We start from the raw sequence: 19012 nt of genomic DNA, 5'->3' as shown, positions 1-19012 counted from the left end.
GGCATTTTCTTAAGCCAGTGTGCTCTTAAGACCGGTTTCCAGGCAGGGCAGGGTCTCTGCCAGGAGCCCAGCGGCGCCGCTGTTGAGCGATCTGATCTGCCCTCCTTTTGCAAACCTGTCCCTGAAGAACCCATCGTCCCTGGTGGTGAAACCGTGTTCGAAGACAGGGAGTAAATCCTCTTCCTGCCCCCTCCCCCTTGTTAAAGGTGTTACAGACTTTCTTGGGAAAACAGACCTCAGGTGTTCAAGGCAAACCGTGCAGGGCGTTTAGATCCCAGCAGAAGGGCTGAGGTTAAACCCACCCCGCCGGGGAGCTTTCAGTCTCTTACCTGCAGAGCCTCCAGGAACCTGAAGGACCCAAGCCTGCGACCACGAGGAACCAGACAGAAAGTGGCATTGTGCAGCATTTCCCGATAATCATACCTACAAGAAGAGGAGGAACAATCAGCCAACGAAGATCCGTTAGGAGTGGGGGGAGGCACGAACATCTGTGGGTTCACACCTGCATGAAATTACCCAGAGCAACTCAGGAAATACGCTGGCTGGCGGGCCGTTCTCACGTTCCCTCGGTGCAGGGGGGCTGCCGCACGAGGGAGAGCAAATGTGAGCTTTCATGGGGGACAAAGCAATTAGGGTCTTTTGCAAGCAGTATATAAAAGACGAGTCTCATCATCCCAGGAACAATTTGGCTTGCCTAGGTTTGGTTTCCAAAAATCAGATTTTTGTGTCTTGATGAAATGTCTTGTTCCCATACGCTTTTTTTTTTTTTTTTTTTAAGAGAGAAAGAGAGAGAAAAAGATCACAACCCGTCCCTCTTGTTTAATGCCATGTCATTCAGCAAAGCTAGGACGGTCCTTGTTCCCCACCCCATGCTATTAAAACCAACTCAGGAAACCTCCATTACCAGCACAAAACAACATTCTCTCTCTCCTGCGTTGAACCAAGAATATTCAGCTATGCCCGACCAACACTCCTGTTACAAGAACGGCGGACAAGACCTAGAGGGGTAAGACAAGGGAGCTGGAAGGAGCAGGTCTAAGAAATGGGGAAATAAAAATAACGAGAGAGGAAAAAAAAAGCAGGCAACACAGAAAACCGGGGTGCAGAAGAGAGGATTGTGACTTTTACTCAAATACCACTTGGCAGTTATCACATGGGTTTTGCACTTGAAAAAAGGCAAAATATAACATGAGCATCAGCTGTCTCTTTCTGCTGGTGAAGTGCTGGAAAAGCAAGGAGCATTTCATTCTATGGAGGGCTATCACTTTAAAAGTGATATCCACAAACACATTCCTAAACACGCAGTTTCAGGTTCATTATGTGTTTAAGCAAACTTGGGAAGCCAGAAATGGCTCCTGTCCTATGAAAGCGCGGATGCTCAGAGCTAAGATGAAATCACTCTCATTTTTCAAGAGGTTCCAATGCTCGGCAGACAGGTGTGACTTTGACAGTAGCATATGTCACCGGCATTTTCTGACTCTAATAGTCTAATTTAATCATAGCCTCCAGGCATCGGATTCTTCCCTCCTCGTTTTGGGATACTGATATATACATTTATATTTTTAAAGTCCACATCTATTTTTATATTCTCATACAAACTAGGCATATGGGAGTAAGCCAATTTTCAATTATAAACCCGTCATTAAGAAGAGACATCAGGCAAAGGACCATTTGCTTAAACAAGCTTGTACAACTAATTTGCACAAGAAAAGGTCACCGTGAATGGATTAAGATTATCTCCATTGAGAGTAAAATAAAAACCCTCGCTGCATTAATTAAACTGCAAAATAGACCTGAAAGTAGAAAAGATTTTTAAGAGGGCTCAAATTTGGCTAAATAAGAAATATTAAATTATGACGGTAATGGCTTCTTCTTTGCTCAGCAAACACAGGGAAATAATTGATAAGTATCTTCGAATTCAATTGTTGAAAAGGTTGGGTTCTCTACCTAATGAATGAAGGGGGAAATAAGTACACACACACACACACACACACACATAAAAACTTTAAACTCAAATTGTAATATAAAAAGGTCAAACATACTTCAGACTACAGCAAAGTTTAATAAATGCCCAGAATAGAAACCCCTGAGGGACTAGCACAGAAGGTCCTACAGCCTCATCATTAGGCTGCTAAAAATGTAAAACCCTATTAATGTTCTGGATGGTAACAAGTTTCAAAGTTGCCAGCTGCAGAATTACTTTAGGGAAGGAGTGGAGGTAGAGGAAGGTAGAAAACTTACAGCAGAAATTCAAATGACAGTTATTCTATGGTGTTGATATTTAAGTGGAAATAGAAAAGGATTTGCTGATGCAAGGGATAAAGCTTGCACGACTAAAACTTGTGTTCCTTCACGCAACAGGTAACGGGAGATACGGGATGAACATTCTTGCCCCTACGTAGCTGTGACATTACGAACAAAACACAGAAGTTCTCTGGGACTCAGTTTCCTTATCAGCAAAATGACGAGAGATTGTTTGAACACCCCATTATTCTTTATGTTACTCGTAGTTAAGAAAGAACATCCTTTCAGAATATCCCACTGCTCCAAAGGCTTCCATAACCATTGTATAAATGAGTGTCTGTGTATCTATATGTATGTATGTCCTTGTATCTAGGTATCTGCTCACGTGTGTAAAATGTATGTTTAATGGCTGTGTGTATCCCTAGAGACACATGAAGACACACCCAGGCCATGTACACATAAAACTTCAAACAACGATTTTCAGATTTCTAACCATGCTCAGCCCATGAATCTGCAAGGGTTCAGTCTTTCTGGGTGGGCCACACATGAGTTAGGAACCCTTCCGCTCAGCCCTGCTATGGACGCACCTCTCCATTTGGATGTGCTTACACCCACCATGCACCTCCTTCTAGAGGCTTAAAACATTCTTTTTTTTTTCTTTTTTGGAGTCACTCTCTCAAGAAACACAATGTTTCAGGCCCTGTTCTAGTCCTGTAGATGTTGTACAGAGAAGATCCTACTCCAGTTGGGAGACCTACCAGAGAATCATCTGGTAATGCAGAAAGACAGATGAGAACAGAAGGTGTCATGTTTCCCAGAGGTGTCTACATCACACAGTACATTCGAGAAGGCTGGCCTCGCACAGTGAGGCACTAACTCTGTGGGTACCCTCCCAAGCAAAACAACAACTTAACGGGTAAAAATGACAAAAACATTCATATAATGTTTTGGAAACGGTCCTAAGGATATAATGACAAATGGAAAAACATTTGTTCAAGAAAACCTACCCGATCTTGGCAAGAACAGTGAGCGTCTGTGACATTTGAGCCATGACCTGCTCCCTTACAGACCCCTCCCAGCTCCACCTTCTAGAAGCTCCAACTCAGGCAAGTTCAGTCAAGACGACTGGGCTCCCTCTCCTTCCAGCGGCCGTTAAGAAAGTGAAAAGACAGCCCCTAATATGTAAAGAATTCTGACATTCAACAATCAAAAGACAATCCAACCTGAAAACATATCGAGGATTGACTAGATATGGCTCCGAAGAAAATGCGCAAAGTGCCAATAAGCACGTAAAAGGATACTCAGCATTAATTATGAGCCATTAGGGAAACGCAAATCACCCGTGAGGATGGTTATGCTCGGGAGACGGTTGCTGGAGAGGTCGGGGAGAGACTGGAACCCTCATGTGTTGGTGGTACGAAGGGAAAACAGAGCAGTCCCATTGGAAAGTTCGGCAGTTTCTTTTTAAAACTAAAACCACGATTAGCATATAACCCAACAACTTCACTCTTGGGCATTTATCCCAGAGAAAATGAAAACTTATTTTCACGCAGAAACTTGCCCATGAACGTTCACAGCAGTTTTATCCTGAACAGCCCCAAATGGAAACTCTCTGAAGTCCTTCGCTGGGTGGATTGTTCACCAAACTCTGGTCCGTCCACAGCCTCGAATACTCAGCAATAAAATGAAATGAAGTATTGATACACATGACATCCTCAAGGAAATCACGCTAAGTGAAAAAGCCAATCTCAAAAGGATATAGACGGCATTATTTATTTATATAGCTTCATGAGATAACAATTTTAGAAACAGATAACAGATGAGTGGTTATTGGTGGTTAGAGATGGGGGAAGAAAGGCAGAAGACGGGTCACGTGAGGGGGACAGCCTTCTCGAAGGGACTCATTCTCCATGATTACGTTTAGAAACGTAAGTCACATCAAAATCATAAACTTCTTCAAAGAAAGACATAATTAACACATGATATCCCAAGCAAGGAGGTAAGCAGATAAGGCAGGCAATTTATCTCAGAGAACTCTCAGCTTTAATTAATAAATGGTTTTGTTACCCTTTTCAGATGGGCATTAAGTTCCCCATTGTATAGGCGGTGACAGAGAAGTTAGAACAGTTTTCATAAATGACTGCAAAGAAAAAATGCAATAAAATGACATGACCTGAATTTAACCTAGAAGCCAGGAACCACTTATGGCCATAATAATTTTCTCCTTAAAGTTGTACTGAATAATGGATGGGATACACCCCATTTAAAATGGGCCATGTAATAATGCATAATTGAAGTCCTTCCCTCCATATGAAACACAGTTTTGCTGGCAGTAATTCAGTGTACCGGGGGGGGGGGTGTGTAGCACGGCAAGAGCAGGGGTGCTCCAAAATGTGTTCCTCCAACCAGAAGGAGCAACTGCACCACCTGGGAAACTGGCAGAAATGGGAATTCCCAGCCTCAGCATGGCCCACTGAGGTAGAAACTCCAGGGGAAGGGCCCAGAATCCTGTTTTAACAAGCCCCTCTGGGTCATTAGGAAGCATCCTAAATTCTGTGCTAAGCGTTCAAAAAAAACTTTGAGTTAAGAGGTTAGTAATACAAAGCTTAGTGGGTAAGAAGATTTAGACACAGCTAAACGTGGGTTCAAATTTCATCTTTGCTATTTACAAGCTGAGTGGTCTTGGGAAAGGTATTTGTCTAAATCTTGGCTTCCTGGTTGGCAAAAAATGGAGACACCTCTAGTACGAGGCTTAGAGGATACCACTGAACTCCAACCAGGCATATCACAAACAATTCATAAATGACAGCTATTATCACTACGGCTCATGGAAGGCAACAGGATATAAAGGAAAACAGAGCTGATTTGAAAAGTTAGAAGATGTGGCTTCAGGACTCTGGGTTCTCGATCTCCCACTTTCTGTGGGCTCCTGTGCAAACGGAATTCTCTGTGTGCCAAAGTCATGAAGGTCAAGTGAGATCATGTCCATGCCTTATACACTGCCAAGCCCTGCGCAACTGCAGGTCATTGTGAGTGACATCAGGATGAGAGGAACAGAAACATTAAAAAAAAAGGAACAAAGAAAAAAGAAAGCAAAGAAAGAACAGATTCCCTAAAGATAGAGCCAGAGAGAAATGTGGAACAGACCCTTTAAAATACACAGCAAACAGAAGCTGGGAATCACAACAGAGCAGCAGCTTCTAATTGAAAGGATTTTGCCTTATTATCAAAAGCTGCGTAGACAAGGATGCTGCTGGTGCAGGGTGCCTACTGGTCCTCCTGCGCGACCCACAATTCCTCTGTAGTGCGCACAGTTGCTACGAAGAGCCTGCTTTCTGCTAATCAAAGAGGGTAGGCACGAAGCAAGTGATCCGGCCTCTCATCTCTGTAGTCATACAATTCCAGTCTCCCCGTGATGTTGCTACAGTTTGTCTCAAGTATTTATTTGTAAAGTAACTGAACGTCTATGCTATCTGTTCTCTCCAGTCTCCATCCTCATAAGCACTTAATCTTCTTTGCTTACACCCAGGTTTGAATCACGTCCCTCACGAGAAAAAGAAAGAAAACAAAAGCAATTTATGACTGCTGTAGTTCCATAAAGTACGCGGGGAGAAGGGAAATAAAATAACTTCCTCAGCGCCTCCTCTGTGCTTTCTTTTAGTCAATCAACAAACATTAATTAGTTGCATGCCTACCGCGTGTCAGACACTACTCAAGGAACTGACGGCCCCGTGAAAAGGCAGATGTGTTGTTATTCAGTGAGGGGATATGATGATCAGTGATTGGTATTTAGCGGTCGGATGGAGGCGTGAGGTGGATGATGCAAAGAGAAACAAGAGTGACAACCTGGCTTTGGTGGGGAGACTGAGAAGCAGGGGGAAGGGAAACAGAGATGATTATTAAGCGAAGAGCGAGGTTCAGCTTGGCAGGGCCGAGAGGAGGCAGTGGGCATTCGGGGGGTGGGGGGCAGAAACAGCATAGCAGGAACAAACACCAAGATGAGAGGACCTACCACAGTTTGGGGGACAGGGAGCTGGGGAGCGGAGGGGGGGTGACCCTGCTGTTTTACTGGGAGGACTCTTGTGTGGTATCTCCTGGAGCTCAGACACGATCCTATGCAATGGTCATGAGTCACCGAAGGGCCTAGCAGAGGAGTGACACGTTCCCAGTGTCTGGAAACTGATAACCTGGCCAACAATGCAGGTCACAGCAATGGGGCCATTGGGCTCTGACTCTAGGCTTTCTGATTCTAAAGGGCTTCTGCCTTCTACCACATCACGCTGCCTCTTGGGTCAGCTCAGACAAAGGCGGGGACTGCAAAGATATTTCTTTCTCTCTTTTTCTCTTTTATAAGATGTTATTTTTAAGCAATCTCTACACCCAATATGGCGCTCACACTCACAATCCTGAGATCCAAGAGTTGCACGCTTTGCCGACTGAGCCAGCCAGGTGCCCCTGAAAATACATTTCTTATGGAGCGAAGTCCTGGGCCGTTCACCTGGTTTCCAGCATGAGCCACTGATGGCTAGCACTGAGAGGGCCCTTTCTCCTCTACCCAAAACTCGGTGTCATGTCCCACCAGCACTTCAGTCCAAGACGGTGCCCTGTTTTTTATTAACCTTGCTAACGCAGACCCTCTCTTGGAATCGACAGACTCAACACATAAAATTTCCATTATTTTTGAGAAAAACCAAAGTCCATAACACGTGATGACATTAAATTGGCTCAAGACATACATGTGAACAGAGAAACATTCCTTGGAGTTAGAAAATGGGCCCAGCCGGCCCCAGAGCTCGGCTGGGATGCCTCACGAGCAAGCCGACAGAGAGGTTCGGGCCCCCGAGGAGTCTGAGAATTCACGGGGCACGCTAAGCCTCAGTGTCTCCACCACCGACTCGCACAGCCTCTGTGCCCATGAATGAGCCCCTCTGTCCCAGTGTCAGGTAAGGGCTGAGCGCTGACCCCCGTGTGGGGCTGGACCGGGGGGGCCAGGGGGGCGGCAGCCTTGGGGACACCAGCAGCCTGCGGTCGGTTGGAAGGCACTCGCTGTGTGGATTGTTTCCCCCAGGTGATGCTGGCCTTGAGCACCACCTGCTGCTAGAAGCTCAGGGGGCCCGGTGAGGACTTTCCTTATGGTGCTCCCCAGGAGGACCGCGGCTGCAGGTCGCGAGCTGCGCACCGCAGAGGGCAGCGGGTGGCTGCGATGAGGGACGGGCATCCACTCAGGCTTGCACGTTTCTTGGCTATCCACAGAAAACCGTCTCCCTTCCATTGGCCGTTTAAAGCTCCTTTCGGTGTAGGGAAGGGAGGGAGGTAACATTCACGGGCTCTGGCTGGGGCATGAGGTCCCCGGGGAGGCGTGGACTCTTACACACACACACACACACACACACACGCACACATGCACACATGACATCCTGTGGAAGCCTCGCAGCTACGCTGGGAGGGAGGCAGGGTCATGCCAGTTCCCCACAGGGAGGAAGAGAGAGTCAGAAAAAAGACACCTGGAATCAAGCACTCCCGTCTGAATACACTGGATCCTAACCCCACATCAGGTCAAAACTCCCCCAGAGCATCTACACACGTACTGACAGCCCAGAACTTCGGACTTGCACGGCATGGTCGTCACCACCGGTGTAAGCGAGTGAATCCAGCGCCTTCTGGGGCACCACTTCCGTCAACATGGGTAGAGAACCATTTTGGTTCCCGCTCATTAAATAGCAGCTCAACAGCGAGTATGTAAAAGCAAGTAATAAAATAGGACAGCCATTAGGGTAATGGTTATTATTATTATTTTTTTTAAAGATTTACTTATTTATTTGACAAGAGACGTGGGGAGGAGCAAGGGAGGGAGAGGGAGAGAGCATCCCAAGCAGACTTCCTGCTGAGCACAGAGCCTGATGTGGGGCTCGATCTCACGAACCTCAGATCATGACCTGAGCCGAAATCAAGTCCATCCGACTTCATGAATGGAATCACTCAGGTGCCCCTAAAGGTGACAATTACAAGAACGGTCCCCCTGCTCCCCCTACACTGATTACACGTTTCCTGGGCACAGGGCAACCACCTGAGCTCGCTATTGCACTTTAGCTCTACAAAAACATGTGAAATGGCCCCACTTTACAGGTGGGGAAGTAGAGCAACAAAGGTTTTACGGGGCTCATGCGAGAGCGCGTACCGTACAGAATCCACAATACGCTCGCTTGTCGCCTCTCAGAGCTGCGGAGAAGGAAGGAGTGACATCGTGACAGCAAAGGTGAAGAAGAAAGATTTCTGCTGCATTGGGCTGGGTGACGTTGATCTCAGGATGCTGACGGAGGCCACGGGCACACCAGCTTCTGTGCTCAGCAAAGCCAAATTTCAAACGGCCCCAAGACCAACGCCACTCCAGGACCCATGGGTCTCAGCAATACTCTGGCTGGAAAGAAAGCATTTCTGGAAATGCTACATAAAGCGTGACCTGGCTATGGGGGGACAGAAGAGGGAGGGACGACAAAAAAACCCAGCAGCAACAATGACCTCAGGGGAATTAAATGGGTCTGTCAGAGGTACCCCAAGGTCTTGGCTGCAGGAGCTAAGTGGCTGCGACAGGCCTGAGGGCAAGTGGGAAGCCCGAGGTCATTATATTAACATTAACTTGCACCAGGCTCAGCGCCAAGGAGCCCGGCCAAGGGGAGCAGGGCCCGAAGCGGAGAACACGGGCAGGGAGCATCTGTCCTAAACGGCAGCTACTCCTCAGGGATGGGATGAGTCTCAGGGAGCAGGGGGTCCTCTCCCCAACACATCCCTTTTTCCTTCCTCTGCTTTTCCTGCACTCCCGGAGGAAGCCTCCTCGGACCCCTGAGTCCTGGCCAGAGACCCTCTCGCTGCTCACACAGTGCCCCAGGGTTAACCTGTCCATTGCTTGTACTCTGTTAAGCTGCCCATTACCCTGCTCTCTCCCTGGCCTCCAGGAGACACGGCCACAGCCCGACCTTCTGCTGAACCAGCCCCTCCCCCACAGCAGCCCCCCGAAAAATAGAAAACCGACGGCAAATGCTCAGACGCTCGCCATCCACCGTCTTGCCCTCTGCCGTGCCGCGGGGCTGCGAGAGCAAGGGCAGACCGAGAGGCGCAAGCCCTTCTTCACGACGATCGCCTCTAGTTGGCCCTAACAGTGCACCAGGCTCATGGCTAGGCCTGATCTTTCTAGAACGATCTTCACTTCCGGGTTGAGGCTGAGCCCAAGTCAGAGAACGGAAAACAGTGTCTTTTACTTGTTTATTTTTGTCTTCCTTTCGTACCCGTTTTTGTATTCCATTTTAGTTCTAAAGGCCTGGCAGCTTGTTAAACGTGTCGTTTTCCTTCTGCACCCTGGTGAGGGTGGGGAATGTGTCTCCCCGGCCCCGATATAGAGCATTATGAGCCAATCGAGTCAGATAAATGTGCAGCGCCATTCAAAGTGGACCCTGTCCTGGCTCTCCTCCACGTCTGAGCTGAAGAAAAGCAAACACACGGTAGAAACCTCCTCCTGGCTTCCTGAGCATAAACACTGCTTTGGTCCAGTGGCAAGGACGCCCCATCCCCCAAAGAAAACTGGGCTCAACCCACGTTCTGACCACTTCCCTACTTGAGCCAAGACATTCTTTCCTGCCTGGCCAGACTCAGACTCGGTCAGCCCTGGGATTAGGAGGATGTCTGGAATTCCTGCTGGGCTGTTCTCGTCACCAGAGCGGGCACTCCCCAGCAGGGAACAGGACGTGCCCTGCATTCTTGGTGAGCGCAGAAGCCTTTCGTCTGGTCTTGGCACCTCAGTGATCCGGGAACACCTTGAGAATCAATTACAGTTAATGAAAGGACAGCTGGCCCGGCCCACCTCACCTTCCCGACTCCACTCCGATTTCTGCCCGAGGTCTACCTTCTGACTTGGACAGTCGCGGCCAGCTCACTTCTGGGCCCTTCACGCTACATCGAAGGAAGCCTCAGAAGTCTGTGGAAGGGAAGAGGGCGCATCTTCAAGAATCGATGGGACAGTGACATCCTATGAACGCTGCGTGAAGCTGGCAGACCATGAAAAGTTTATCTTCTCCCTTCTGGGTACATGAATGTATAAACGTACAGGTGCACGGCCGTGGGACATAAACATCTGTGTGCGGTTAGGGACCTGATGGCATGTAATGTTTATTTACCAGATCACCCTCCCATAAAGGTTTGGTCGGGGAGACCAGAGAGGCCCATAAATCCAGATTCTGCCATTTCCTTTGGCAGAAGAACAACAGTGCCCTGGGGGAGAGTCTGTGCTCCGTGTCACCTTGCCCTCCTCCTCCAACTGGCTCTGCTCAGCCCAGACCCCCATTGCCTGCTGCTCCAAGAAGCAGCTATGGAGCGAGCCAACTCCTACGTGCCCTCCTTTGGGGATGGGCCTATGGGACGAAGAAAATTTAAGTGCTCTAACAGGGGAGGGGTAGACCAGGTGGCCCTGAAGATGCCTTCTTGCTCTGATACCTGTTCACTGGACAGAAAACTCCTGAGCAGCAACTACGTGCCAGGTTGCACACTGAGCAGAGGGGAAACAAAGGTGCAAACACCCAATGGTTTTTGTAATTACACCGGAAACCCAGTCTCCCCACACCCCTCTTTCCTAGACCTCCTTAATTCTACTCCTTTAGATCTCCACGAGAAAAGAACAATGAGAAGCATACTCTGGTTCCTATTAGTTTCAGGTCAGAATAAGTTCAGTCTTATAGGTTCAATCCATTTTTCCCAGAGTCACCAAAAATACCCTTAAAATGGTGACTCAGTGGTTAAGCCACTGCCTTCAGCTCAGGTCATGATCTTGGGGTCCTGGGATCGAGCCCCACATCAGGCTCTCTGCTTAGCAAGGAGCCTGCTTCCCCCTCTCTCTCTGCCTGCCTCTCTGTCTACTTGTGATCTCTGTCTCTGTCAAATAAGTAAATATATCTTAAAAAAAAAAAATGTTAACTCCAAGGCTGAAAACCCCCCAGTGGGTCCTCACGGCATACCCCTCGCCGTGGCCAACTGGACACCATGAGAACTGGCCCCCGCCCACAGCTCAGACTGTCCCTCTCCTCACTCACCACCTCCTGCTAGCAGCTTCTCTGCACACAGCGGGCTCATCATCATCTCCTGGACTTGCGCTCACTCTGCCCTCTGCCTAGAACCCGCCCCACGATGCAAATCAGCATTCAGAGAAACAGGCCCTCCTCGGAGAAGCCCTCACAGACCAGCCTGCCATTCCAGCACTCACTGTCTCACTGCCCTGTTTCCTCTCCGTCCTAGGATTCACCGCTGTCTGAACTCGCCCATCTGCTTATTTGATGGCTCACTCGCCTTCTCCCTAAATGTCATACATACACCATGAGAAAAGGAGCTAACCGGTTCTTATTCACCACTGGGGACTCAGCCCCTAGACCTGTGCCTGGACCATTGTAATCTAAAGAAATATTTGTTGTTGAAAGAAATGCCAGATCTCCCCTCTCATTCTATGAGGTCACAAAGTGTCCCAGGTGCTGGCCACATATGCCAGGATAACCCCCAGGACAACTTTCTAAAAGAACACAGAGAAGTCCTCTTCTGTCTTTTTGTGTCTGTGTGTGCAGTATCAGCCTCATTTCTCTGGTTAATGTCGAGATTCATCAGCAGCTCTAAATGCCATCTGCCATGAAGGCAAAATCTCATTAAAAATGTCTTTGGAGGAAAAAAAAAAAATTTTTTTTTTTTTTTTTTTCAAAAGAATGCCTTTAAGAGAGGTTTATGTAGAGGGGTAGAATGAAACCTGCGTGAGCAAACATTAGAAACTACAGTTTCTGGTCCTGAGTTTGTTATCAACAGTTTGATTGCGAGCAAGGCACTTTGGTTCTAAATCCATCTCATTTATAACATGGGCCGATCATGCTCACCTTGCCTACGAAACAGGTCTCCTGGGGATCTAAGGGGACAGAGTCCATGAGAACTGCACGTAAACTAACGGGCCCCTGAGAACTCGATGTAAACGGAGGCATGTAGGAATATGGGGGAGCACAAGGAAAGCGCTTTCCCAGAATCGTCTTTGTATATGAGGAGGTCATGATGTAGACGATGTCAAAGGCTGGGCATTGTTTTTGTTTGTTTTTTTTAAAGATTTTTATTTATTTGATAGACAGAGAGAGATCACAAGTAGGCAGAGAGGCAGGCAGAGAGAGAGAGGGAAGCAGACTCCCTGCTGAGCAGAGAGCCCGATGTGGGGCTCCATCCCAGGACCCTGAGATCATGACCCGAGCTGAAGGCAGAGGCTTAAACCACTGAGCCACCCAGGCACCCCAAAGGCTGGGCATTGTTTTGATTCTTGTCCTTTTTCTTCTTTTAAAAAGACTTTATTTATTTATTTGACAGAGAGCGAGCGAGCACACAAGCAGGGAGTGCAGCAGAGGGAGGAGAAGCAGACTCTCTGCTGAGCAGGGAGCCTGATGCGGGGCTCGATCCCAGGACCCTGAGATCATGACCTGAGCCGAAGGCAGAGGCTTAACTGACTGAGAAACCCAGGCGCCCCTCCTGCCCTCTTTTTTGAGTCTCAATTATGGCCTGTACCCCAAACCCATCCAGTGCTTCAGAAGTGCAGATCATTTTCCAAAAGAAGCATCTGGACTAGCTAATTTGTTACCAAAGCCAATGATGAAACAAACACAATCCTTGGAAGGGTCTGGAAAGCCAGCCACGATTTCCAGGGCTCCACTGTGCTAATTCTCAGCTATGAGCCAATCGGTCCGTTTTCTGGGTATGCATCCGTAATGAAGATGGCTCAGAGCTCTTGGCTACAGGGCCCTTAAAGAGAGAGCAATTCTGTCACATGGAACGTCGTGTTGCTTAGTTTCCACTAAGGTATCTTGGCTTTTAAATAAACCATCAAGTAAAACTTGGCATCGAAACACAAAGCAAGTAACTTCCTTTGTAGAGGAACTGACAACTCAGCTGTGTGTCAGATAAGACAGCCGCTGAGAGTCAGCTCCAAAGGCGACTGAGTCCTCTCTGGAAGGGAGCGGGTACCCCAGACCGCCTTCCTCGGGGCTAAGTCACATCAACATTTAGGGATGATCCTTATGGAAAGTTAACCCTGCCACTCCCATCGACCACATCCCTCTCCACCACAGTTGGTTTTGGGATTATAAAAGTTTTGGAGGTGTGAAAACATAATTGGAAAACTTTTTTTTTTCCTGCTTAAAGGGCTAATTGATTTCACAGGTGTTTAATTATCATTTGCTGTGAGATAATACCTTGTAGCGCCATAAAAAATGGATTTAATTTTCAGGCGCTTGCAAAACCACTGCCAAAACCAAGTGAGAGCTAAAGCTAGATAATTATTCTATAAATCAAACACACTGCCTCCTTTCTTTGAAAATTTTAATACTGGGAGATAATGATATCTGACAACCTTGAAACGCACATGGAAAGAACTTCTTGCCCAAGTGCCAAAAAACAACCGCTGGAGAATTTTAGGCAGTTTGGTTCACTAACAGTGACTCGGGTAGCCTTGAGGTCCTGCCTGAGGCTCACCGAACAGGCCAAGGGTAAGGGCATTGGTGTGTGTCAAGACAGAGTAATCTGTACTCAGATCAAATGGCCACATGCCCAATAAGGTCCCCAGAAAAAGAGAAGTGAAACCCAAACCACCCTTAGCACCAAAAACTGCCTGAAAACGACTGCAACTCTCTGAGCCCAAAGTCTGAGTCCTGGAATGTGGAAAGTGGAGATTTTCAACTTGATCAATGAATACTTTCCTATCTCATGCTTACGGCAAAACACTCGTGCTTTCTGTAATAACAAGAGAGAGAGAAATCATGAAATTTAAAAAAAAAAAAAAAAGTTAACAGCTGGAAGGCACTGTGAAGATCGTCCACTCCAAACATTCCAGATGAAAAAAAGCAAAGCCAGGAGAGGTCAAGTAACTTGCCCAAGATACCACCACCAGGGGCAGAAGCAAGATAAAAAAGGTGAGTTTGAGCGCATTCTGAGCCAGCGGAGAAAGAGACAGCTTGAAAATAGATTTGGAGTCCCAATCTCATCCAAAATCTATAAATAAAAGAAGGAATTTTTTTAAAAGGGGGGAAAAAATCATTCCGTAAGAGGAGTGGCTATTTCTTTAGCAGAGCCCAGTCTCCGAGGAAGTGCTGAAGCTGCCTTAAATAACCATATGGGGGTTTTAGTTGGTGCCACATTTAAAATCTTTTTTCTTCTAACTTTTATGCAGAAGCTGCTGAGGTCATAATACGTTCCATTAGATTAAGAGTGCTTACGTGATTTCAGAAAGCACGGCCGTCTGGCAGGACACACACACCGTCAGCGCTATTTAATTTAATGCCTGTGTGCAGAGGACACACTCCCCACGAATCACTAGATGGTTCGGATTTTCAGGGGGTTCGAGTTGGCCTTTACACTAGTGGTTAAGGTATGAGAAGGTGAAATCAGTATAAATGAGGCCATTCCTGGACGCTGTGCTTGGGTCTCCGTAGCAAAAGTCTGAGCCCAACACGAGTGGGCAGAGCAGGCGGGGGACAACGTGGGTCCCTGTGTAGGCTGGAAGGGGTAGGACGGACAGGCATTCTCAGGGACTGGCTTGGAAGTGCAATGGAAACTCTCGCTATCAGTAAGAATGATGATAAAAATTCGAAGTAACATTTCTTGTGAACTTATTCCATGCCCAACCTTCTGCAAAACACATTGATAGATGGCCATTTAATCTTCTGACAACCCCGTGAGGGAGGGAATATTATGTCTCCTACTTTATGGAAGAAGAAATTGAGGATTTATCTAAGTTGTCTACATTCATTTAATAAGCAAGCAGGTGGGATCTGAACTCGGGCGTTCTGACCGTAGGGCCTGGATTATCATACAGTATCATACAATGCCTTGCCTCTAGAATGCTTCTTGGAGATGTCCCATGACTCGCTAAGTGAGCTCTGTCTTGAGGAACACCATGAGAACCCCTAAGGAAACTCCTGGACTGATTCACGGTCTTTGGGCTGGAGATAGGCCTGGCACTGAACCAACTCTTTTATCTGGCTCTGAATTAGAGAAGATGTCCTTCCTGGGGTCACCTCCCATCTCAAGTATTTCTCCAGGATCCTGGGGAGCAGACAGAGCAGGTAAGAAACAAATGGCTGATGATCTGCTGTATTTTATCCTAGGCAGGACCACGTGCGGACCATAGAAACCTCAAGGCCTCTTTCTAAGAATTTATATAATTTTATGTTCTCCATCCACTGCAAGGCTTTGGTACCAAGACCCACAACCCACCTTACAGTTACCTAGAAAACCATGTGGAGCCCCTCCTATATGTGCAGATCCCCAGTCCCATATGAACAGGACAGGGAAGAGACATAATCACTGCAGGAGACACTGATACCTCATTCATGCCCTCACTTACTCATCCACCCACCCATCTACCAATAACACAGTGAACCTACCCAGGAACCAGCCATGCTATCGTTAGGAGCAGGGAAGACACGGTGAGCGGGAATCCGTCATCGTCATCATCACATTTCTTTCCCTTACGGAATTTCCAGTCTTGTTGGGGAGACTGATTTTAAAGAATTTTTCACGAGTATTCAGAGGAGAGACTAATGGTACTTCAAGAGCACACAGAAGATCCTGACCTTGTCAGGACAAGGGGGCATGATCTGAGACCTAAGGGAGACCTAAGGGTCAAGCACGCCTGGGGTTGAGAGGAAGCACTGGGAGCAGTGTTGACAGTTGACAGAGGCCATCAAAGGCCACCAAGATGGCCGGGGTGCAAAGACCACTGACAACTTTTAAATACGTTCAGGCAAGCGAAATACACTTGCGACGATCTCTCCAAGTCAGAAAAACACTCTGCTGTGACCAAGACTAACTCTTACAATGTTGGTACAAAACCAAGGTGGAGGCTTCTCGCTGCCTGGAGACAGGAGTGTGGTGCAAGTCAGCCTGTCCCAATGGATAAGCTCTTTCTGTTACCCATGTCGATGGTACGGAACATTCTAGATTCCACACACATGTGAAGCAACAGCACCAGGCAGCAGGTCTGAACCCACGTTACAGATGGGAAGGCTGCAGCAGGAAGGAGCCTTCACATGTTGATGAGGGTGACTGGACCTTCCTGCGGGCGGCTCCGTTCCCTCCCCCTGCTCACCCCACCGGGGGCCGGCCTAGGGTACCACTCATTCATAAGCCCCTTTTCCTGTTGCCACAGAATTCTACAAGCTCTGTAGAGATTGTGCTGAGTCCCTAAATAATCATATTTTCACAGTAATTAAAAGCCAAATTCCCCAACTCCCTAAATGCTACGAGCAGCTTGAATGCCTGTATTTTGCCCTAACGTGGAACATCTCTAGGGGGAAGGAAATCATGAGAGAAAAGGCAGAGATGACATAATCGCAGAAAGCGGCAGCTTCACGGGGCAGGGGAAGTGGGCTGAGAGGAGAAGGAAGCCCGGGCTCCTGCTAGGAGGGCACGCTTGGGAGCAGCCCCCAGGGGCTGGCTTCTGCTGGGCCTCGAGGGCTGGCTGCTGGGGGGCCTGGCCCAGGGCCAGCGGCGGGGGAGAGGCCCCGTGAAGGCATCTCTCTGCCCCCATGATGTGTCCTTCCTGCTGATTTAATCCTCCTTCAGGTGAGGGGGTGAAAGAGGGAATTTCAGACATTAAGGCATTAGCTTGAATAGGAGCCAGGAACTAAAGAAAAGCCATCACTGGGTTTTGCCCAACAAAGACGTGGCTTTCATGCATCTGCCTCCTGGACTAATTTAGGGATTATAGGACCTACCCAAGAACCCCCAACACAGCAAAATAAAGATCGTATTGTGAGGCCAGACCAGAGCAAGCCACCACCACCTGGATCTTTAAGGCTGCTAATCCCTTAGGGGGAAAAAAAAGCTGGAAAAAAAGATTGGGGGACAATCTATATACAGAGTCCAGCCTCACAGAACACATTTTGCATTCTTTTAGTTCAACCTGCCGAGAAAAAGAAAGCTGATGGTTAGAGTCCAAGGAACGGCTCCCAGCAAAAATGAATGAATGAATGAATGAATGAATGAATGAAATTCCCATGCAGGATCCACGATAATGGTCAGAACAGCAACTGCCCCAGCCGAGAGCACAGGGATATGCTAAGCACTGTGCCAAGGGCTCTCTGCCCAGCGGATCAAAGCCTGACGTTCCTACACTGCTGAGCTCAGAGGTTCGATACTCGGCCCCAGAATGACCCAGCCAGGTCATAACAACCCTTGGAAATCAAATGTGGCCGGTCCAAACCTGAAGCTGGAGAACCTGCAGGACCATCAGCTGTACTTTGTACAGCGGTACCTGATGTCTTGAGAAGAAAGAGACACAGGTGAGATCTCTTCGCTGCCCTAACACTGTAAAGACTGTGGTGCTTGCTGCAACAGGTAATCCCAATAAAGTATTACCAAACCTTAACATGCAGACCTTCCAAGTACCCTGACCTTAAAATGGCTTCTTTCTAGGTTCTTCCTGACTGCTGCATCTGGATAGGTTAATGCATTTGTTGTCTGGCTTTCTCTTTCTCTCTCTCTCTCTCTCTCTCTCTCATGGTTCTGCTCCGATAGGGTACTAGGCACTCTCTCACATGTTTGAGATCATCCTGGACCAAGAAAAACTGAAGTAAGCTATTAGTCTGTTCAGTGTACTTGACATCATGAAATCCTTCCACGATAAATGACCCAGGAACGAAACACACAGACACAAAACTCCGTGAGCATTCACAACCTTCCCCTCGGTGGACTCAGTGGACACTTCAGAATCACAGGGAGGAGGAAGAAGTTAGCGACTACTTAATGATTTTTGAGAAAGAAAAAAAAAAAACCCTTAATGGAGAGTAAGGGACCTTAAAACTTAAAATTAAGACGGCTTCCTGTTGTCCTACGTCGAGGTGGAGATCTGGAGGGGGGTGGTGGGACGTGAGGTCCTTCCTGATGGAAATGTTCGATAAATCCTTGTAAGCGAGCACAAGTTATAAAAAAGCTATAAAATATCCTCCTAAATTCATGTTCACACAGCTGCGTCCCCAGCACAACAGCAGCGGAGAGAGTCGGAAACGCTACCCCCTTAGCCCTCAGCCCACAGCCCTGCTGGGCACCCTTTGCTACGTCTGCTTATAAGCTAATTCATAATTCACACACGGTATCCAGGCATGCGAGCTACGACATAAAACATTTATTGACAAAGGGACCGGTTTGTCATTTTAAAATAATTATGTTTCTTTAAGCAAACTGGCAAATTCCACTGTCTCCAATTTACTTTTTATTATTTTTTTTGAAGATTTTATTTATTTATTTGACACAGAGAGAGACACAGTGAGAGAGAGAGCACAAGCAGGGGGAGTGGCAGGCAGCGAGGGAGAGGGAGAAGAGGGCTCCCTGCTGAGCAAGGAGCCCAACGCGGGACTCGATCCCAGCACCTTGGGATCATGATCCGAGCCAAAGGCAGAGGCTTAAATGACTGAGCCACTCAGGTGCCCTCTAATTTATTTATTGGGCCTTATAAGCAATTTAAGCCCTTCTGTGTGTGTGTGTGCACGCAGAAGAAGAGCAAGGAGATTCTATTTTCTCCCTGCAACTTTTCTATCAGACCGAAAAAAGTGCGATGACCCTATCCCCTTGAGCTATCCTGCACTGAAGGTATTCCAGAAACGCTGCAGATCTGCTCTCTGTAGTGCATGCAGGGAACGATGAAATGCGCACAGCGATGTTCAAGGACAGGTTTTAACCTGTGGGCACCAGCGTGAAACTTTAACTTCAACCT

The 19012-nt window shown here is 47.6% G+C and overlaps 1 protein-coding gene across 1 annotated transcript in view; it reads right to left on the bottom strand.

Annotated features, from left to right (window-relative positions):
• Positions 1–19012, bottom strand: part of EXT1 (exostosin glycosyltransferase 1) — a 282585-nt gene that overhangs the window by 35814 nt on the left and 227759 nt on the right. Inside the window, exon 2 of the mRNA XM_044245058.1 lies at positions 330–423. Within this exon, the coding sequence (XP_044100993.1) occupies positions 330–423 (94 nt within the window). The remainder of the gene's footprint in view (positions 1–329; positions 424–19012) is intronic.

This window comes from Neovison vison, chromosome 4 (assembly GCF_020171115.1).
Source record: "Neovison vison isolate M4711 chromosome 4, ASM_NN_V1, whole genome shotgun sequence".
Taxonomy (NCBI): Eukaryota; Metazoa; Chordata; class Mammalia; order Carnivora; family Mustelidae; genus Neogale; species Neogale vison.
The sequence above is the reverse complement of the archived record's forward strand: the minus strand, read 5'-3'. Positions and strand labels throughout refer to the sequence as shown.